This window comes from Cucurbita maxima, unplaced genomic scaffold (genome assembly GCF_002738345.1).
Source record: "Cucurbita maxima cultivar Rimu unplaced genomic scaffold, Cmax_1.0 Cma_Scf00014, whole genome shotgun sequence".
NCBI classification, from domain to species: domain Eukaryota; kingdom Viridiplantae; phylum Streptophyta; class Magnoliopsida; order Cucurbitales; family Cucurbitaceae; genus Cucurbita; species Cucurbita maxima.
In genome coordinates, this window is record NW_019272030.1 from 4,914,520 (window position 1) to 4,935,038 (window position 20,519).

Here is a 20,519-nt window from a genome sequence, read left to right on the forward strand (position 1 = left end):
TTTTTTTTTTTTTTTTTTTTTTTTTTTTTTTTTTTTTTTTTTTTTTTTTTTTTTTTTTTTTTGTAACTTATAATTTCTATCATCTTAATTAATATATGTCGGGGGTGCTTCTTATAATCACCCATTTTGTGGCATGGGAGATGTCCTTTTAGCCTGCTCCTTGTAACGTTGGAATCTAACTAGTTATTTTTGTTTCTTACATGTGTCTGTTCTTATTAAAAAAAAAAAAGTGTGTGCATCTGTATATTTATAACTGTCTTCTGTTTAGTGATAGAACAGCGATAAATTTAGACCTTAGAGAGCGTTGGTTTCTTGCAGGGCACACCTAGCTTAATTTTTATGCCTCAAGCCTTTTATTGGGCTTCAAGAGTGAGCAAACGCTTCTGTCATACTAGCAAGATCTTTGGTTTATCATCGGTTGTAAGTGGTAGCGTACATCATTGTAGACTTTTCAGTGCTATGAAAGAGATTAAAGTGAAAGGTGGCAGTAATGCAGATCCTCATCTGTTGAACGATGAAGCACATGCACCGCAACTGTCTTGTGCAAACCAGGGATGTTCAGCATCAAATGTGCAGTGCACCCCTGAAATTGAAAAGAAGTATGTGCATCGTGTTTATGATGCAATCGCTCCCCATTTTAGTTCCACTCGATTTGCAAAGTGGCCAAAAGTTGCATCATTCTTATCCTCATTACCTCGAGGGTCTCTCATACTGGATGCTGGTTGTGGTAATGGAAAGTACTTGGGTTTTAATCTCAACTGCTTTTTTATTGGATGTGATATTAGTCCCCAACTTATCAAAATTTGTAACGAAAGAGGACATGAAGTTTTGGTAGCTGACGCTGTAAATCTTCCTTACAGAACTGGTTTTGGCGATGCAGCAATCTCTATAGCTGTATTACATCATCTGAGTACCGAGAACAGGAGGAAGAAAGCAATTGAAGAATTATTACGTGTTGTCAAAAAAGGTGGCCTAGTTTTAATAACAGTCTGGGCTGTTGAACAAGAGGACAAATCTTTATTGACGAAATGGATGCCACTTTCAGAGAAGTATGTTGAAGAGTGGGTTGGACCTGGCAGCCCCCGTGTTCGTAGTCCATCGTCTTTGGCACTTGAAAGCATTCCTGAAATGAATGAAAATAATTCAGGTACTTATCTAAAGGATTCCAAGGTAAACTTTACTGGAAGCATGCCGGAAAATATACCTCTACCCTCTCAAGGTGGAAATGATTTTGCCAATTGCAATGATGAAAATTTATGGAAGACCCAACAAGAGTATTTTGTCCCATGGCACTTACCTTATCATCGTGCAGAAGTTAGTGGCACGTCTGCCGGTGCCCTTGCTAGTGGTTTGGCAAAGAAAGATGACAAGAAAGCTGCTGTTGTCTATAACAGATACTATCATGTTTTCAGCGAAGGCGAGCTTGAAAGGTATTCCTCTCCTTCATCTCTCTTGTATAATATATTTTTCTCGTCTCCTTTTGCTTATTCAGTATGCGTGAGTCTTTTGAATACTTCTCATTTCGGGCGGGACTGTGCTGTTCTAGATCTGTCTTTTATTCGCTCCCTCTGATACTTGATGCATTGCATAAACTATAAACTTTTAGTCAGCTGGATGAAAGTTGGAACAAAGGGGGATAACTGTTAACCGGGATGTGTGACTAAAGTTGAAAGAAAGAAGCACCAGTAATGTGTGACTAAGTAATAACTGTTAACCGGGATCATTCCCCATTTTGGCATCATTTCCATCTTTCGACTGAAGATTTCATGACTCTGTAGAAATACAGAACTCAGTCTATCGTGCTTCAAGACGAATTCTTATCTGACTTCCTTGTTTACCTTGGGGTGTATGTGCAGGTTGGTTTCTGGTATGGACAATGCAGTAGTGGTGGATCGATTTTATGACAAATCAAACTGGTGTATAGTTCTTGAGAAGACGATGTGAGGATCTAAACAACTTAATTGGCATATGAAGATATGATTCGAGCATGTCTGCCTGCTGTGCTATTCCGGCTTCGTTCTTTCTCGCACTGTGAGGATTTACAATTGTATTATGATTAATAATGCGCTAGATTGCCTTTTGGTTCAGTTATAATTTGTTTGCATTGAAAAAGTTGGGCTTCTTCACTTTCTAATAGAAACTTGTTTTTATCATCTCATCTGTCGAGTAAATTATTATTAATCGTTAATTCCTTCTAGGCTCAGGTTGGTGGTGCAAAAAATTTAGAAAGATTTTCCTGAGTGTTTTGGTGATAGGATAGAGATTTCTTTCCCCCGCCTACAAAAATCCGAGAGTGATCAAGAAACCGGCAATACTTTTATACTTTGGTATAGAGATGCATATTGCATTCATTACAACATTGGTAAACAAAAAAGAAAAACTCCAATAATTGCTCTCCTCAAGCTACTCATCAAAAGACAATAAATTGGCGTTAAACAACCGCGCGCTAGTTTAGACAACGCAGTATATAATGCCTTGGTTCCTTTTGGGATCTTGAGGCAACACATACATAAACTTCCTAAATTCATACCTTTAGGTTTGTTTGGTTTTGACTAAAGCAGTGTTAACAGTTCAAACCCCAATCGTATGCTTGATATACTACCTTCAATTGGGAACCAGCAAGCATTTCAAGCAGTGCTTGAGCATCTTCTGCCCTCAAGTAGTTTGATGCATGCTTCAGAACTTCTTGCTCGTCCTTCCCAAAGTCTGTGCTAAACCTGAGCAATGATGGGGATGCCAAAGAACTTGTTTAGCACTCATCAATATCTAAAACAAAATATCATTACTGTCCATTCCCTTTGATATCACTCACCTCTGGTTGATTCTTAAAACTCAGGCTACGCAAGAAAACAATAAATTGGGCTGAGTCATCTTTAAAAAATTCCCGATCTAGATATGTCAAGAGTATTCTTTATAGAGATTTCCATCTAAAAGATTGGACCTAAGGCCTCAGGACGATAATCTACAAAATCTCCAAGACAGCGCTTCTTCCAAGACAAATTAACAAAATTTTCCCTATGAAATGATGATTGTGACTGTAACTAAGGGAAGGGAGCAAGTCTACCTCTAAGTACTACGGACCTAAATGAAAATTTAATGAGGTGATGATCGAAACTATAGTACTGATAAATGTTTAAAATCAAACCAGAAACTTTGTGAGGAACTGTTTTCATCTTACCATTTAAGAATCATATTAACTGATGCAACATTGTTATTCACATCCACGATAAGTCCTCCGTCTCTTAAGAAACTTCGTGCTGCTTGCATCAACTCATGATCTATGTTGCCTGGAGAATAGCATCGAAGAGCAGGCCCAGATCGGGTACCAATAACTAGTGCAAAATGAGTTAAAGGCTCCACATACGGAAGAGAAACCTATAAAAATAATAAGAACAATACTAATCAGACCCTGAAAACTCAAACTTTGAGCTTATGATCAACCATCAGGGAAAAACCAGATGACCGTACTTGAGTTAAAACTTGTATGCAAATAAAGGGTGTGGTCTCAAAATCTTAACTAAAGAAGATTCACGAGCATCACAAGCAGCCTAAGACTTTCATGAATGATCAGATTGACATGCATGTAATCAATCTTGTTCCATTAATTAGATCATAGAATTAGTAGTAGAGACCAAGAAGGGGATTGTCTCACTTTAGAACGTTTATCTTTGGCACCAAATGGTTTCATGAGATTGTAAGGTGGTCTCTGATTGCCCCTCAAGATTCCATTATGAATAGCTGAAAGGGAGTAGGTGGCCCCTCCAATAACATATTTGAAGTCTCCGAACAGTTTCCTTCTTTCTATCGCTCCAAGAGGATGTCCAGATACCAATATAGCATGGATGGCCATCATATTGTGCAGATTAATAAAGAAAGCGATCTTCTCTTCCCGTGACAAATTTTGCACTTGGACTCTTTGGAGCTCTTCCACAATTCTCAAATACCTGTCAAATATTGCCGTTAAATCAAAGATTCCTCCTTGTATGCAAAACAAAAAAAGAAGAAAAAAACACTTGACCCTGCTCCTTTCCCAATTCATGCAACGAACTGACCTAGCAAATTCCTCACTCCCATGAACACTTCTGTAATCTACATGCCTTCCATCCTCTGATACATAGGCTTCAAAAATGGCAAAGGATAAAAATCTCAGTCTTGATGCAATATCTGTTATCGGCTTTGGCTTCACCTCAATTATTCCTCTTGCAACGTTGTGACATTGAGTTGCCACAATGGGATCATCATCCAAGAACCGGTATAAGTGGCTACCATCTTCAAATAGATTTTCCCTGAAAGAAGGATTGTTAATGACAAATGAAATGGGTGGCAGCCCGGACACTAAACGGAAAAGCTAACCAACTTACTCCTGAACGTGTTGGAAAAAAAGTTTGCTTGCGAGCCTTCGTCCAAATTCAATAGCCTGATTGTTGCACCAAAACAACAAATTCCTTAACCCATAAATAAATAAATCATAGTCATCTCAAGGATGATTTATTTACCTAAGGACTATAACTTAAACACCAAAACAAAGAGCAAAGCGATGCGGTTACATAACACTTACTCACCTCGTCTCTTTCCAAATATTGATCCTCTGACAAGAAATCAACAGCTTCAGAGCCTAGAAAACAGCTGGTGAATCGTCGCATTTTGCAGAACCGGTCCTTAACAACAATAGATTCTTTCATTTTCCGAACAATCATAGCCAATTCATCAACAGTCCCGCCACTGGAGACGTCGTCTTCACCAGAGAGAGGTGGTAAAGGGGCTTCAAGGGATGGTGGTACATTTTTCAGATACTCAATTTTCTCGTCGAACTTGCCAGACTCATCCAACTCTTTTAGTTCATTCAAGCCTCCAATAAGGATTTCATTAAAAAACACCCTTGGAACGGCAGAAGACCCCGCAATTTTCTCAAGCTCCAGCTTTCTACCCGGATAAACATCAATATTGATCTCCACGTATCTAAGTCTCTTCCAAAACAAAAACAGTCGAGCCTCTTTGCAGTCTTGACAACCTAACCGCGTGTACAGCACAATTCTGCCTTTTATAACAAGATCGAATGATGGTTCTCCAGTAAAATCCTCCACCTGCTCAGTTTTGATTTGCGCATCAGCATCACGGGATATCTTAATATAGTTGAGGGGGTTCCAGGAAGATCTTTCTACAGGTTTTTCAGGGGTTTCCTTGGCTTCATCTTTATTGGAACTAGAATCAGGCTTAGACTCACCATTAGGAATATCCGGACCTCCTTCCTCTCTTCTTCCCGAAAAACGACGCAAAACACTAGAGACTGCAATTACTCCCTTTTCCTTAACAAAGTTTTTCAGTGCCAAAGCCCGGTCAACAACACCTACGACCTCTGAATCACTATCCATGGAACGGTTTGACAAACTCCCACTAACTTCAATCCCAGGAACTTCAGTCCCATCAAACACTGGCTCTGGAGCTTTCTCCTCACTAAGAACTTCTCCACCTGATTGGTTTGTCCCAATTTGAGCCTTAGAATCTAAACCTTCACCATCATTGTCTGAATCATCTGACGATGATTCAGATTCTGCATTCTTAACCTCATCATCTAGTTTTTCATTAGACTCGTCATTTCTAATAATCTGGTCTGGCTTTTCAGCTTCAGATTTAGACTGGAAATCCAGTTCGGCTTCCACCTCGTGATGCACTTCACTTTCGACGTACTCCCTCTCCACTATTTCATCTTGAGTCCCACAGTTTGAATCGTTGTTCTTATTGCTTTCTATTTCATCTTGAGACTCATAGTCTGAATCGTTGTTCTTATCCTTTTCTATTTCATCTTGAGCTTCACTGTCCGAATCGTTTTTCTTATTCTTTTCTATTTCATCTTGAGACTCACAGTCTGAATCATTGTTCTTATTCTTTTCGATTTCATCTTGAGCCTCACAGTTTGAATCGTTGTTCTTATTCTTTTCCATTTCATCTTGAGTCTCACAGTATGAATTGTCGTCGTTATCCTTTTCTATTTCATCTTGAGTCTCACAGTTTGAATCGTTATTCTTATCCTCTTCTATTTCATCAAGTCCCTTATCCTTTGTTTGTGTGGGGCTATCTTCGCTAACTGTCGAAGACTGTTCAATCTGCACTGTAGACTCTCCTCCATCTTTCTGTTCAGATAGGCCATGTTCCTCATCCCTTTCAGCGGTCGGTGAGGTTGCCATCTCTTCCTTACAGTTTTAGCCGTCCCTTTCAAATTGAGCATTCAAGAGCCTGCAAAACGGTTGACACGATGCAAAATAAAAAATAAAAAATAGAAGTTACCCAACCATATTTTTGGGGTGAAGAAATCTGTGCAAGTCCAACAAAGAGCATTCCTATAAATTTAAACTCAGTGCAGAGTACAGAAACAAAACTTCTGAACGTCATAAACAACAGCACCATCGACGCTATGGCGTAAAAATGCGGGTTAGTCAAGTGAATTCCTCTCACTACCGTCATCACTCTCACACATAACAAGATATCAAACTCGCCCACTTCCATCTCCAAATCTTCCACCTCCGAATTCAGACATGACAATAAAAAAAAAATATAATCGTTGATTTCCAAAACCATCGAACAGGCATCAATAGAGATAAAACAGAAAGAAGAAGAAACTGCGTACACGATTGATGAGGATGAGAATTCGGAACACTATAGCACCGTCTGGGATGGAAAAAACGAATCCAGAATCCAGCATCCAGAAATGGATCGTTCTTGACGAGAACGGAGTGACGAACAACCTTGGAGGATCTAAAGGCACTCGAATTGAGAAGAAACTGCAGAAACATGGTACAATTAAGAAGAAACGGATCAAAATGTGGAGGATTGAAGGTTACGGGTAGGAATTAATCGTGACAAAAGTTTCTTTAGACATTTTTATTCGCCCTTCGTAGTTCAATAGAAACCGCCGGAGGAGTTCGCAAAAAAGAAAGCGAAAAGAAAAAAAAGAAAGCTGGAGAGAAGCGGGAAGTCCGTGGCCTGAAAATAGAAAAAAAAAGAAAAAAAAAACAGACAACAAGCGGGTTTTCATTTTGACCCTGCCCGCCCGCCCGCCCGCCATGCCTTTTCCCTTTCTCCTATTATTATTATTAACGTGTTTGAGAAAGAGCCTTGTTTAAGACAGATAGACAAAAATAAATAAATAAATAAAATAATAGAGGTAAAAAAGTTCCCATCAATCTTTGTCCAACTGGTTAATACATATACATTCACTTCATCCCGATGCTATAAGTTCCAATTTTACCGCGAAACTAACAACGATCCGTAACGTTGCGAAGCGAATAATATCTATTAACGATGGACTTGAGCTGATACAAACCACATGGTGTCCGTTGATAGAATGGATAGGTATGGATTTACAAAGATTACATTGGATGCTTCTTTTATTTCTTCAATTAACTTACTTAGACCTGGGTTGTAAAATACATGCTGCACTGCACAGAACCGATAAACAGCTCAGGCGCTCTCCCCACTGCACAAACTTTGATTTTTGGAGTGACAGAAGAGCACGGGAAAGTGCTTCTTCAGATCAAAACAGCGGATGAACTGAGTGCAAGGCTCTTTGAGATGGGTCGAGAACCCTATTATAGCATGAATTTCGATCTACATAACCATTCAAACTGGGAAGATCATTGAGTTTGCAAGCTGTATTCAAGAGATGAATCTACCTCACACTTCACGTCTCCACAAACTCCATAAACTGTTCCAAAAATGTGGTCATCCACTTCAATACCTTCAGCCTGCATTCGATACATGAGCTTTAACGCTTCTCGGCACAGACCGTTCCGAGCATAACACAAGATCATGGCCTTCCACGAAACCAAATTCCTCTCCGGCATGCTGTCGAAAACTTGAGAAGCTTCGGTTACGTACCCACATTTTGCATACATGTAGATCAGTGCACTTCCCACAAAAACGTTGGACACTGCAGATGATTTATTTGCAGACGAGTGAATCAATCTCCCCTGGAGGATGGCTTCCATCTTGGCACACGCTTTTAAAGCCGATGAATAGGTAAACGAATTTGGTTCAACTCCTTCCTCTATCATGTTTTCTAGAAACTCGAGAGCCTCGGACTCGTGCCCAAGATGAGCACATCCAGAAATGATGGCCGTCCAGGAGACCACATCTCTAAGAGGCATCTGCTGAAGAACCATGGAGGCCTTAGGTTGATTCCTACATTTACAGTAGAACCAGACTAGAGTGCTTCCTATGTGTAGATTAGTCTGAAATGAATTTTTTACAATCTGGGCATGAACTTCCCTCCCAGTCAACGAAGCCCCGATCGAGCCACAAGCACGGAGAATGCTTACAATGGTCAAGTCATTGGCAGGAACCCTCTGCTTATTCATCAACCTAAAGAGGTTAACAGCCTCCTCACCGAGCCCCTCCCGTGCGTAACCAGCTATGATCGATGTCCACGTAACCGTGTTCCTATTCCTCATTTCGTCGAATACTTCTCTAGAATCCGCCAAACTCCCGCTCTTGGCATACATATCAACCAAGGAAGACCCAACAAAAACATCATTCTTGATTATTTTCTTAATTACCAAGCCATGCAACTGTTTCCCAATCTTCAACTCCCTCTCTTCTCCACAAGCCTTAAGAACACTACATACAGAAAACTCATTTGGTAGAAATCCATCGCTTAGCATATTTGAAAACATTGAAATTGCCTCTCGTCCAAGCCCTTGCTGGGAACAAGAAGTAATCATGGACGTCCAACAAACAATATCCCGCTTTGGCATATGTTCAAATGCAACAAATGCACTGGAAATATCTTTACATTGTGCATAAAAGTAAACAATGGCACTATCAACAATCAAATTCCCCCAATTACCTTTCACAATGGCCCCATGAATTTGCCTCCCAAGCTCAAAATCCAACCTTTTAGCACACAAGTTCAAGATACAAACAAACATCTTCCCATTCACTCGCACCCCGCTCCTGACCGAATCACCGAACAATCCTAAGGCTTCATCAGTCAAATCAAAATCAATATATCCATTAATAATAGCCGTCCAGGTCACAACACTCCTCATTGGCATTTCATCGAACACCCTTCTAGCATCAATCAGCATTCCGAATCTCAAGTAAGAACTAATCAAATTATTCCCAACATAAGTCACTAAACTTGTAAAATGTCGCCAAATGAACGCATGTATCGCCCTCAATTCCTTTACGCCACGACTTGAACGAAGCCAAGCGGCAATCAAATAAGGACTCAAGCATCCATTCACCGGCTCATTGCTGCAAGATTCGACATCGGTGCATTCTTGAGCAGTACATGTTTCCGTTGTGCAGGCGACCAGCGAAGCCCTGAACGGGTCTTTGATAAAGTTGAACCGCAAATTTGTGGGGCTTTTACAACGGTCGATACTAGTGAGGTTCCATTTGGAACAGGCACGCCGTGTGGATAGTGATATTGGCGGTGGTTGAACAGAGAAACAAGGCGGTGACTGAGAAATGGTGGCCGTTGAGATGAACGCCGGCGAGAGCATAGCCGGAAACTTGTTTGAACTTCCCGCCACGGCCACAATGTTCGGCCTGAACCCTAAACCTTGAAAAATAAGAATGTCAAGACTTCACTGGATAATTTGAAGCAGAACCGTTGGTCGGTTGGACTTCCCTCATTGGGACTCAGGGGCAAAATTGGTAACTGTCCTTGGATATTTCAAACATGGAGTTTAATTATCTTTTCTTTATTCAGAAAAAAATAAATTAAGAATAAAAATTATAAGGAAGTTGATTAAATTTAATTATTTAATTATTTAATTATTATAATTCTAACCCTCCTAAGATATGCAGTATACCCTTTTAAACCCTAACAAAGATTCTGCGTCCACGTTCGAGAATGGAGCTCCATTGCGCAACTCTTCAGGCCTCATTCTCTTTCTATATCAGAGGCAAAACTCTTCCTCATGGAGACGCCTCCGCCACCTGCTCTTCCTCCTCGTCCTCGGTTTCCAGAATTACAGCTCGGAGCTTCTCCTTGGGTTCAAAAAGTAGAGGTAAGGTGACTAACTCTGAACTTTGATAAGTTTCCGATGTGTCGCGAAGACTAAATCATGAGATTGATAACTCGGTATACTTCAGATTATTTCTCAATTCTTTCAATTTCAGTCGGTTGTTAAAACGGGGAGCGTCGAGGAAAAGGATAGAGTTTTGATTATGTGCACTTATCGCATGCTGTTCATTATATCTCTGAACTATTAAAGACTTAGATATATGGTTCTTAAGAATTAATTGAACGGAGAACCGAGACGTGGAAATTCAGCCATAAATATATATATACGTGCCTATAGCTATTAGATGCCGAATATCTGTTGTTCAAGTTATCGATTCCTGATCGTTTGTGTTTCAAGCTTCGTATTGAGTTAGCTTACCAGTCACAAAGTGATATTAGTATGTATTGGTTGAAATTTTTGGAACTTATTATTTTGCAAGTTTATCTTCGAAGTTCGTTGTTCATTAACATACAGTTAAGTATCAGTAATTCTGTTGAATAGCAGGGTTCCCCTCACTGACGTGGCGAGTTAGACTGAAGAAATCCTCATCTTCTGCCGTTGTCAGAGGGGGGAGTGCAGAACCTAGTCATTGCAGTACAGATACTCTTGATTCTTCGAATACCACTCCTGATGATTCAGTAAGAGATGTTCAAAATGCAAAAAATGACGTTGAATGCTTGGATCAGCATAAAATGACCAAAGTGTGCGACAAGCTCATTGAAGTCTTCCTGATCGACAAGCCAACTCCAACAGATTGGAGACGGTTAATTGCTTTCAGTAAGACTTGGGACAATATCCGGCCCCATTTCTTTAGGAGGTGCCAAGAACGAGCTGCCTCTGAGGATGATCCTGGTATGAGGCATAAGCTACTCCGGCTTGGAAGAAAGCTGAAAGAGGTATGTTTAGGATTAAAGAGAAAACATAGTAAAAAATTGAACCTGATAACGGCAGACCTTGTTTCTATAAAATAATTTGTTCTGCAAATAGGAAGAGTAGAAACTAACACTTTGATTGCAAATGAGGTTAGTCATCAGTTCTGTTGCTGTAAAAGGCACAGAGGATCTGTTGGTGTGCTGGTGAAGGAAGAATTAAGATGAATTGTTGATGATAACCTGATTGTTTTATTAATCACACAGCTGCAGTGTGTCATTAATCAATCTGTTTTTTTCCCTTTATTCTTTAAAACTTTCACAGATTGATGAAGATGTGCAGAGACATAATGAACTTCTTGAAGTGGTGAGAGCAGCAGCACCGTCAGAACTTGGTGAAATTATTTCTAGGCGTCGTAAAGATTTTACAAAAGAATTCTTTGTGCATCTTCACACGGTGGCTGAATCTTATTATGCTGATCCGGCCGAGCAAAATGGTAATACTTATACTGCATACACTTTTCAAGTTTGGAAGTGAATAAATGGCTTCCTAAGTGGCTGAGAAGTATAATTTAGGAAGCAAATATCTCTCTGAAGCAAGTCTTGAGTATAGTGTCCTCATTAGCACAGTTTTTTTTTTTTTTTTGTTTGTTTCCTTTCCAACCAAGGAAACTATATGGGGATCTCTTTTTTATTTTAAAGTTTATGAATGCTATTTTCTTTCTTTAGTGAGAGTCCTATTTTTCTTTTATGTATATATAAGATATCGTATTGACATGGATGAAATGATATTTTTCCCTCTCATATTTCAATTGATAAGCTTTGGCGAAGCTTGGGAATTCCTGCCTAGTTGCTGTGCAAGCTTACGATGCTGCAACTGAAAACATTGAAGCACTGAATGCTGCAGAGTTGAAATTCCAGGATATCATCAATTCTCCAACTTTAGATGCTGCTTGTAGAAAGATAGACAGTTTGGCAGAGAAAAACCAACTTGATTCTGCGTTAGTATTGATGATTTCAAAAGCTTGGTCAGCAGCAAAGGAGTCGAATATGATGAAAGATGAGGTAGTGCATTTGCTAACCTTGCTGTTTTCCTTTGATGGGAACATGTGGCTTTATGGTCTTATTTGTTTAATCTTGTTGTTGCCATCATCTGACCGTTCAAGAAATTCCAATGACTGTGAGAAGTCCATAATTACCGAAACTTCCAATAATGAATACCGTTCTGTTTGAATGCAATGACTACAGCTTAAGACACCAGAGTGAAAAGATACCAATTATTTCTCTTGATTTTATGAGTTTCTATGTTGGGTCATTTGAGCAAATGGAGAAGGCACCTTCGATTGATGTCTATTGTTGCGTAATTACTTTTTGATGGTGTAAGTGTTGATATTATTTTCTCTTCATCAGGTGAAAGACATACTATACCACTTGTACGTGACAGCAAGGGGTAATCTTCAAAGATTAATGCCAAAAGAAATCAGGATTCTGAAGTATCTTCTCACAATTAAGGATCCGGAGGAGAAGCTAAGTGCTCTGAAGGATGCATTTACCCCTGGAGAAGAAGTTGAAGGACAAGATGTGGACTGCTTATACACGTATGCTTTTGGACCTTATCATTAATATTCAACGAATTAGAATATAGCCTAACTTATTATTCGTGTGAGTTACATTCATTGTTGCCATTCATTCTCATCAAAAAAGAAAGAAAGAAAGTCTTAGGGCCGTCTCTGTCGATCTCTCGATCCATCTATGTCCATCTAGTTAAGAATATGGATGTACCACCTTGGCTTTATATTTACGCACAGTGTCATTTGAGGCCTTGTATTGAATTTGCTGGGTTTCTTATTCTTGTTTTTGAACACTTTTAGGACCCCGGAGAAGCTTCACACGTGGATAAAGACAGTGCTGGATGCTTATCATTTTAGTCGGGAAGGCACCCTCGTAAAGGAAGCCAGAGACCTTATGAATCCTCAGGTCATCGTTAAACTGGAGGAATTGAAGCTTCTTGTTGAGAAAAAATTCATGTGAGGTAAAACAAGGATTTGGTAGTTGGGTGTGTTGAGTTATGCATCAAAAGTTGTATACCCCATTTTTCCAGTATTGTATACCAAAAATTAATACGAATAATGGCAATATGTATTCAAAATAGTTTTATTTTCTCCTCGGAATTAGAGTGTAGCTCAAGTGGCTTCATATTTGTTCCTTATTTTACGATCTGTTTTCTCTTATTTTCTGGAGTAGTAAGATGAGTTAACATTGCATATTCTACTAGTTGTTAAAAAAAAAAAAAAAAAAAAAAAAAAAAAAAAAAAAAAAAAAAAAAAAAAAAAAAAAAAAAAAAAAAAAAAAAAAAAAAAAAAAAAAAAAAAAAAAAAAAAAAAAAAAAAAAAAAAAAAAAAAAAAAAAAAAAAAAAATCTTTTAGGTTGTTAATATTAATAGAATTTGAATTGTTCTTTTATTATTATTTTTTAAATTATTATTATTATTTCATTTGAGCAATCATTTTGTTTCTTATTGAAAAGCAAAAAGATTTCAACCACCATGACCATAAAGCATAGTTGATTGGTAACCAATTGTAATCTGTTCTTTGAAATTGAAGATTTAAAATTTTATGCCTTCACTAATGTTGTATCAAGAGAAAATAAATCAGCTCTTTGACATATTTGGGACATAAAATTCTTAATTTTTTTTTTTTTTTGTTTAAAATTACTTCCAAACATATTTTTAATATTCAAATTTGATTTAATGTTTCATTTACATTTTTTTTTTTAGTGAATTGCGGTCTAGAGTAAATTTGAATACGATCAAAATGATTTTTTCCAACATGGTTTTATATGTTAAAAAGTGAATGGAGATTATGGTCAAATTACTTACATAGTTTTGTATCTTTCACAATTTAATCTGATCCTTATAATATTATTATTTTTAAATAAAATAATTAAATATAATAAGACAATGCATAGAGTTGATTAGGTTAATAGGTTTATGGCTGTAATTATCTGGACATTAAATCCTAACTTTTTTTTTCCTTAAAAAGAATGTCCATCCGTTAGTTTAATTTTATAAAGAAAAAAATCCTTAAAAATCCAAATATTTATTATTATTTTATTTTTTAGAAAAATATATATCATGGAATAAACAAAGGAACCTCGAGGCTGAAAGTTGAAGAGAGGAGACCCTCTAATTTAACCGATTATTTGTTTATTTGGAGAAAAAAAAAAAAAAAAAAAAAACTATACANGAAGAGAGGAGACCCTCTAATTTAACCGATTATTTGTTTATTTGGAGAAAAAAAAAAAAAAAAAAGTAACTATAAAGCGTCAAGAGTTCCCTTGTCCACTCTTCATTCCTGTTTCCAGTCGTTCCGTTCCCGCGGTTCAAGCTTTTCCCCTCCTGGCTCGACCGCGAAATGCAAACTTAAGATCATTGATCTGAAAATTAGAGCATAATCATCTGATCTATTTCCTCCGAGTAGCATGATTAGAAATTGATCGACGATGAATCGGAGATTTTGCAACTGCGCTATCTGTGAGAATTCAAATCAAGCTTCCATTTGCATCGGTTGCGTGAATCACAGGTATGGAGGTTCTTTTAAGACTCTAATTGAGTTCCCTGCTTGACTCGAGGTGACGTTTGTTGTACTCATCCTTTCGGTTTCAATTTCCCGGCAGATTGAATGACTACAACTCTAATTTAAAATCATTGAGAGCTCGACGGGATTTGTTATATTCGAGGTTGAGTGACGTGCTTGTGGCAAAGGTTTGGTGGTGCTCATACTTGATTGTTGCTCTCTCTAATTTTCTTCTCGTTTGAGGTTTAGCTGTCGTGAATAATTTTTCTGAAACTCTTATTTCATCTTCCCGGCGTAAGAACTTTGGTGGAGTTGCGTTTCTAGAAACTGCCGACGAGATGGCCGATGCTGCTGTTTTTCAATAATTCTTTTGTTATTTCACCTATTTTTACAAAGCGTTCGATCTCATAAATATTTTTTTCGGTTTCGTGTTGTTCCATTCCTTTACTGCTGGTCCTGTGTTATTACTTATCTATGCAATGTACTTGTTGAGCAAAGTGCCTTGGTAAAAAAAAAAAAAAATTAATTCGTTTGACTGGTGCTTCTTAGGGGAAGGCAGACGATCAATTAAACTGGAGAGTGACTAGGAATGAGAAACTTTCGAGTTTAAGGGAGAAACTCCGACGCCGTAGAGAGCAACTCGAGCAAGGTCTCCCAACCTCCAAAAGAACTTTTGAAAGCAACCTGTTCCCTTGGATGTTTGCCAAATTATGTTACGTGCAAGTGCTTATCAAATCTAATAACTTATTTTATGCACTCAGGAAAGACAGAGATTGAAATGACATCCTATGATCTCAAATTGAAACATGCAATGCTTGAATCGGCCCGTTCAGTGGTACTCCATCATTTATTTATTTTCAGTTTATACTAGCTATACTTCCTTTCCTCCCCTCTTATCTAAACATCCCATTAGCATTGTTCCTTCTTGATTTTTTGTTGCAGCTGGAAAAACAGCGAGTTGAACAACTGGAGAAGGCCTATCCAGACCTTATCAGCACCAAGATTCTGGGACATGTATAACCTATGTTCCTTTTTTAACATGGACATTATTTTTCTGCTGTCTTTTAATGGTCATTTCTTTCTATATATTTTTGCATAAATGTTCTGTTGTACATGTACCATTTTGTCTGCACGAACTGTTTAGGCTAATAAACCCTGCGTGTTTGAACATATATAAATGTAGACCTACATGTCAAATTACCTAATTACTATTCTTTATACATAACATGGTTGGTAGTGTTTTTTTCTTTTCCCATATCAAACTATGCTTTTGTACTGAAGGTCAATGTTGTTCAAGTACTTTTCATTCTTTAGCTGGACCTCTTTCATATATGAGTCTATGATTATTTATATGCTTCATGCAAAATTGTTTTATGGTGACAGATGGCAATCACCTCTGAACGCCTTCACAAACAATCTGTGGTTGTAAAACAAATATGCAAATTGTTTCCACAACGTCGGGTAAGCTCTTATCAGTAAGTACATTTCACTTTCTGGATGCTTAATTCATGCTACTGATTGCTGTTGGTTTTCTAATGAACCACCTTTTTTTCATCAACAACTCGATCATTTGTTGCATGAAAGAAACTAAATTATTTGGTAGGTGCTGCAAAATGGATTTGGATTGTCATTTCTGCTTACTCAAATCTTTCTGTTTTTCTTTTCTTTTCTTTTCATCTCGGAACTTTAGTCTCTGGTCTATTGTGAGTCATAAAGAGTTAAAAATGCTAATACACATTTCCCTGCGTTAATGCAGTGCTTCATTTCATAAGAATCTGAGAGAATTTTTTAGAAAACTACAATTCTTAAGCTCTGCATAGCCATGAATTAAATTTTGCTGCTTGTGTATGAAATAATGCTCTCCTTTCTCTGTCTGATCATACTTAAAGCTAAAAGTGTAATCAGTTTAAGCCAATGCCTCAGACCTTTTAAAAATCTTCGGTCACATCTACTTATTAAGAAAAGTTGCAAAATAGATAATGGGATACAAATTTTAGACAGTAGTATGAACGATCAAACTAATGACTTTGCAATTATATTTTTCTTTTTTTTTCTTAAGTTTCTTAGTCCATTAGTTTAAGGAAAAGAATTCACTTGGACAAGAATAGTTTTTTGTTGATGAATGCTTTGGTGTTTCCCCAAATTTGTCTACATTATATCTATGATCTTAGGTTTTAGTTCATGGAGAAAATAAAGAGGGTCCCGGTGAGCAATTTGATCAAATCTGTAATGTGAGCTTACCAAGAAGACTGGATCCCCATTCTGTTCAGCCACATGAGCTTTCAGCTTCTTTGGGGTAACTTCTTCTCTGTATGATGGTTGACTTTTGCATATTTATTGTTCTATCCGTACGATACAACGCAGTTTTAGTATAATTATGCTGCCTTAGATTCATTTATGTTCTTCCCAGGGGGAAAATATTCGTATGCAAATCCTAGTGAATTGGAATCATAAACCCTTTGGGTATGTGAACACCTTCCAAATCGATTCGATTTTAACACTAAGAATTAGGTTAGACATGGATTTCCTTAGGATCAAGCTCTTGAGACAAAGAACAAGTTCCTTTGCCCAAGATTTGAACACTCCACAAGATTGAATGATCAATCCTACTTGAAGGTTCTTGACATGCAACTCAATACATGAATGGAAAAATTCAAGTTCTCTAGGCTAAACTTGAAAGAAGCACCAAGACTAAAATTCATTCATCATAACTTGTAAAACAACCTAATGGAAAAGGTTTGGATAGCCTCCCAGTGAAACCCTGATGCCACTCATCTATCATATCAAAATTACAAATTATCCCTACTTAATATATCATTATAGGATAAAATCGGAAAACAATAAAATTACATTAAAATTATTAAATAAAATATAAATAATAATTTGACATAAGAACTTGGTTGATATCTATAAATTATTAAATATAAGTTACTCTCAATTGTTAAGGGCTTCTTTCTGCATTCAACTATAATTGAATGTTTTTTCATCTAATTGAAGTCTCCTTGGTTTAACTGGCAGATACATGGTGCAGCTTTTAAATCTTATTGTTCCAAACTTGGCTGCACCTGCACTTCACAACTCGGGTTTTGCAGTATGTGCACTTCGCTGAATTTCTATCTCTATGATTGCTTAATCAAATATTTGGCAAAAAATAAAAAGTTGTGGCTTATCAAAGTCACTGGAAAAGTATTGTATAACTTTTTTGTCTTTTAATTGTGGGATGGTTAAAGTTGTGAATTTTTATTGATAATGGTTTAATTGAACATAGGGAATTGTGGATAAGGATAACTGATAATAATGGCTACAATATTCTTCTTTATGTTCTAGGTGTAAGGGGTTTAGTAAGTTTACAGTTATGAGATGAAATGATTTCATTGACATATCACTCTAATTTAAATTAATCATTTTTTGTTTTTCATTCTTAGTTGTTATTTGAGACACATCTCCTTTTACTTATTTTCCCTGCACGATATTGTAGGGTTCTTGTTCACGCATATGGCAAAGGAATTCATATTGGGACGCTTGTCCATCTTCGCAAGGGTAAGTTGGTTGAATTTGCGATCTGCATTGCCAAGTCTTGTTAACTTTTTGACTGAAAGTGATGAATTTTGCAGCAATGAGTATCCACTTTTTATACCACGTCAAAACTATTGTTCAACAAGTGGGGAAAATTCATGGTCTGATAAAAGCTCTAGTAACTTTGGTGTTGCTTCATTGGAATCAGAGAGGAAACCACATTTAAGTTCACTAGAAAATAAGAGCTTCAATTATTCCTCCGCTTCTGCACATTCTATTGAAACACACAAGGATTTGCAGACAGGGATTGCCCTTCTCAAGAAAAGTGTAGCATGTATCACCGCATACTGCTATAACTCTCTTTATTTAGACGTTCCTTCTGAAGCTTCTACTTTTGAAGCATTTGCTAAATTATTGGCTATTCTTTCTTCATCCAAGGAAGTGCGTTCTGTTTTTTCCCTCAAAATGGCTTCGTCCAGGTATTTCCATCCATTTTTCACTTTTAAGCCTCTCTCTGACATTTGAAATTTCATCACTATGTTTTGTTTGGTGTATGAGAAATGAAAAAATGTTTCTAAATAGATAATTTTTTTTGTCATACGGCTTACCCTGATAGACATGGTTATATCTTCTGCATTCAAGGTCCCCTAAGCACGTTCAGAAGCTGAACAAATCTGCATGGAACGTGAATTCCATTTCATCCAGCATGCTGCTAGAGAGTGCACATTCACAAATAATGGTATGAATTTGCAACTTGATGTCGATTTATGTTTCTTGCATCAATAAGTTATTGGTTTTATTCTTCACTGTTTCCCCCATCATCTGTTATTAAAGAATCTGACCATTTTAAATCAATGGAAACTATCATTACTGTTTCCCTACCTTTAAAGATGACTCTCATTTGGATTGTATACCTTGGTTATTTCAAGGTTGGTGGAAATTTTTTACACCCTTACATGAGCACAAGGTTAAAAAATTGAAGAAAATTGTACACCTTTACATTAGTTTAGGAGAAGAGAAAGTCCGATTCTTTTTCTTGAATTGTCGATTCATATATTTGAATCAATGCAAAATTTTCTTCTACATCAAAGAGGAAGGGATGGGTTAAGAGTAATAGACAGAGGTGAACATTAGGAAAGCATGGTGATGGGTTGGCTTGATGATAGAAACTGGCAGGTTAATGTTCTTTAGAGGATAGGGGCCTTATTTAGATGATCTGGAGGGAAACAGAAAAGTTTTACTTGCTAACAGATGGTGGTAAGGTTAGAGCTTTGTGACTGTAAAGTTTTGAGTGGCTTTATCTTTGAGTTCCCTTTCAGATGCTTGTGTTAGCTTTCTATTTATTATTTGGCTTCCAACTAAGAGTGCTTTTGTTATTGGTTGCTAAGATTTCTTTTGTCATTCCATTTGTTTAAGGTAATGGTTTTACTTTCTCTAAAATAAAAATATATATAAAAAAAAAAAAGTTCATACCGCAAAGCAGGAAGCGAGTTGATAACCTGGATAAGCTAAAAAAGAGGGTCTAAAGGAGAACATAAAATAGGACTGTAGATCTCCTCTGTTGTCTCTAGGGGACTCAATCTATGTTATGTTCTGTTTCATTTTACGGATGCACTATTTTCATTGTTCAACCTCTTATCTTAGCAAATGATTATACTCTGTCTGCGTATCTGCATTAAGGTCTTGGTTTTGTTATTTCCTTTTGTGTCTTAATGCAGAAAACCAATTATGAGAGTAACCATCCAAGTTCTGCTTCGAGTTATCTTTATGCCACTGAATTTTCTGATGCCAGAAAGAATGATTCCACCATTGAAGGGTGGGACCTCATAGAGCATCCAACTTTTCCTCCTCCACCTTCCCAAGCTGAAGACATTGAGCATTGGACTCGTGCAATGTTCATTGATGCCACCAAACTGTAATTTAATGGGTAACTAAACTAACACTGCCCCTTTTAGTTTCTTTAAGTTGCCACCGAGTGATGCTATTTCAGCTCATTTAAATATAAACAAACACCAAGTGATGCAAAATAGAGTAGTGTTGCATTTGCATTACCTCCAACCTCTCCAGCATTAACCCCATTCTTTTATTAAATCTTTTTACCTTTTGTAGTCCATGTAATATTATCATTTTCAGAAGCTCAATACACATTCCCTTGTTCTTCTACGATTATAATAAGATTTGGTATCACATCAGGCATAGGGAGATAACGCGAGAAAGAGAAGCACTTGGAACTACCGGATGTGTGATCTGCTTTCAACCTGTAATTACGGAGACTTCAAAAGGTGTACATCCCTGAACATATTTATGTTTAGAACTTCTATTATTCCATCATCTTATCTGGATTTATTTACACTTAGGATAACCCATCGCTATTCCATCACCATCTTCTTAGATATTGGAAAGACAAGGAGTTGGCTTGTGGGGATGTTCTTCAAATGTGTATAGAAATTGGCCTTCTAAGTTAAGTTAGCTCACTCATTCCCATTGATGGTGATGACTTTATTAGGAGGTTGAAACACCCACCCCTCCACTCCACAAAATTGATTTCA

General features: G+C 37.3%; 5 protein-coding genes across 7 annotated transcripts in view; 3 read left to right on the top strand and 2 right to left on the bottom strand.

The window, feature by feature from the left end:
• The window catches only part of LOC111489322 (alkylated DNA repair protein alkB homolog 8-like), a 4,106-nt gene extending 1,948 nt beyond the window's left edge, over positions 1–2,158 (top strand). The window contains exons 2-3 of one of the 2 annotated variants that reach the window (XM_023137475.1): positions 299–1,430; positions 1,857–2,158. In XM_023137475.1, the coding sequence (XP_022993243.1) occupies positions 299–1,430; positions 1,857–1,944 (1,220 nt within the window). In that variant the 3' untranslated portion in view covers positions 1,945–2,158. The remainder of the gene's footprint in view (positions 1–298; positions 1,431–1,856) is intronic. The other variant, XM_023137477.1, reaches the window with a different exon arrangement.
• Positions 2,159–2,294: 136 nt separating this feature from the next.
• LOC111489321 lies at positions 2,295–7,030 on the bottom strand. The gene is made up of 7 exons (XM_023137474.1): positions 6,626–7,030; positions 4,563–6,234; positions 4,362–4,417; positions 4,053–4,286; positions 3,653–3,944; positions 3,179–3,375; positions 2,295–2,717 (listed from the first exon to the last, which is right to left on the bottom strand). Exons 2-7 carry the CDS (start codon positions 6,183–6,185, stop codon positions 2,564–2,566), a joined length of 2,556 nt encoding a protein of 851 aa, XP_022993242.1. The 5' UTR covers positions 6,186–6,234; positions 6,626–7,030; the 3' UTR covers positions 2,295–2,563.
• Positions 7,031–7,181: 151 nt separating this feature from the next.
• On the bottom strand, positions 7,182–9,663 carry LOC111489800 (pentatricopeptide repeat-containing protein At4g18520, chloroplastic-like). Its single transcript, XM_023138179.1, has one exon. The coding sequence runs from the start codon at positions 9,501–9,503 to the stop codon at positions 7,632–7,634; it is 1,872 nt and encodes a 623-aa protein (XP_022993947.1). The 5' UTR covers positions 9,504–9,663; the 3' UTR covers positions 7,182–7,631.
• A 140-nt stretch (positions 9,664–9,803) lies between these two features.
• Positions 9,804–13,088, top strand: LOC111489439 (uncharacterized protein At4g37920-like). 2 transcript variants are annotated; one of them, XM_023137653.1, is made up of 6 exons: positions 9,804–10,013; positions 10,512–10,906; positions 11,205–11,376; positions 11,700–11,944; positions 12,290–12,477; positions 12,751–13,088. In XM_023137653.1, exons 1-6 carry the CDS (start codon positions 9,857–9,859, stop codon positions 12,908–12,910), a joined length of 1,317 nt encoding a protein of 438 aa, XP_022993421.1. In that variant the 5' UTR covers positions 9,804–9,856; the 3' UTR covers positions 12,911–13,088. The 2 variants fall into 2 exon arrangements, with proteins under 2 accessions (XP_022993421.1, XP_022993422.1); XM_023137654.1 differs by having other exon boundaries at positions 10,515–10,906.
• A 1,089-nt stretch (positions 13,089–14,177) lies between these two features.
• LOC111489176 lies at positions 14,178–20,459 on the top strand. The gene is made up of 13 exons (XM_023137270.1): positions 14,178–14,460; positions 14,555–14,642; positions 15,004–15,103; positions 15,216–15,289; positions 15,397–15,468; positions 15,838–15,915; positions 16,626–16,750; positions 17,473–17,545; positions 17,933–17,994; positions 18,069–18,449; positions 18,613–18,709; positions 19,689–19,897; positions 20,164–20,459. The coding sequence occupies exons 1-12, from the start codon at positions 14,381–14,383 to the stop codon at positions 19,887–19,889; spliced, it is 1,431 nt and encodes a 476-aa protein (XP_022993038.1). The 5' UTR covers positions 14,178–14,380; the 3' UTR covers positions 19,890–19,897; positions 20,164–20,459.
• Positions 20,460–20,519: the final 60 nt, after the last annotated feature.

What these genes read in the sequence shown, in the direction of transcription:
- LOC111489321 (XM_023137474.1), bottom strand. Translation starts at nt 6,185, where the DNA reads ATGGCAACCTCACCGACCGCTGAAAGGGATGAGGAACATGGCCTATCT. An exon ending in AATATTTGGAAAGAGACGAG is followed by an intron (nt 4,418 to 4,562) that starts GTGAGTAAGTGT and finishes TGCAACAATCAG; the next exon opens with GCTATTGAATTTGGACGAAG. An exon ending in TTTTTCCAACACGTTCAGGA is followed by an intron (nt 4,287 to 4,361) that starts GTAAGTTGGTTA and finishes TCCTTCTTTCAG; the next exon opens with GGAAAATCTATTTGAAGATG.
- LOC111489800 (XM_023138179.1), bottom strand. Translation starts at nt 9,503, where the DNA reads ATGCTCTCGCCGGCGTTCATCTCAACGGCCACCATTTCTCAGTCACCG.
- LOC111489439 (XM_023137653.1), top strand. Translation starts at nt 9,857, where the DNA reads ATGGAGCTCCATTGCGCAACTCTTCAGGCCTCATTCTCTTTCTATATC. An exon ending in TGATCCGGCCGAGCAAAATG is followed by an intron (nt 11,377 to 11,699) that starts GTAATACTTATA and finishes TCAATTGATAAG; the next exon opens with CTTTGGCGAAGCTTGGGAAT. An exon ending in GATGTGGACTGCTTATACAC is followed by an intron (nt 12,478 to 12,750) that starts GTATGCTTTTGG and finishes GAACACTTTTAG; the next exon opens with GACCCCGGAGAAGCTTCACA.
- LOC111489176 (XM_023137270.1), top strand. Translation starts at nt 14,381, where the DNA reads ATGAATCGGAGATTTTGCAACTGCGCTATCTGTGAGAATTCAAATCAA. An exon ending in AATTGTTTCCACAACGTCGG is followed by an intron (nt 15,916 to 16,625) that starts GTAAGCTCTTAT and finishes CTATGATCTTAG; the next exon opens with GTTTTAGTTCATGGAGAAAA. An exon ending in TTCACAACTCGGGTTTTGCA is followed by an intron (nt 17,546 to 17,932) that starts GTATGTGCACTT and finishes ACGATATTGTAG; the next exon opens with GGTTCTTGTTCACGCATATG.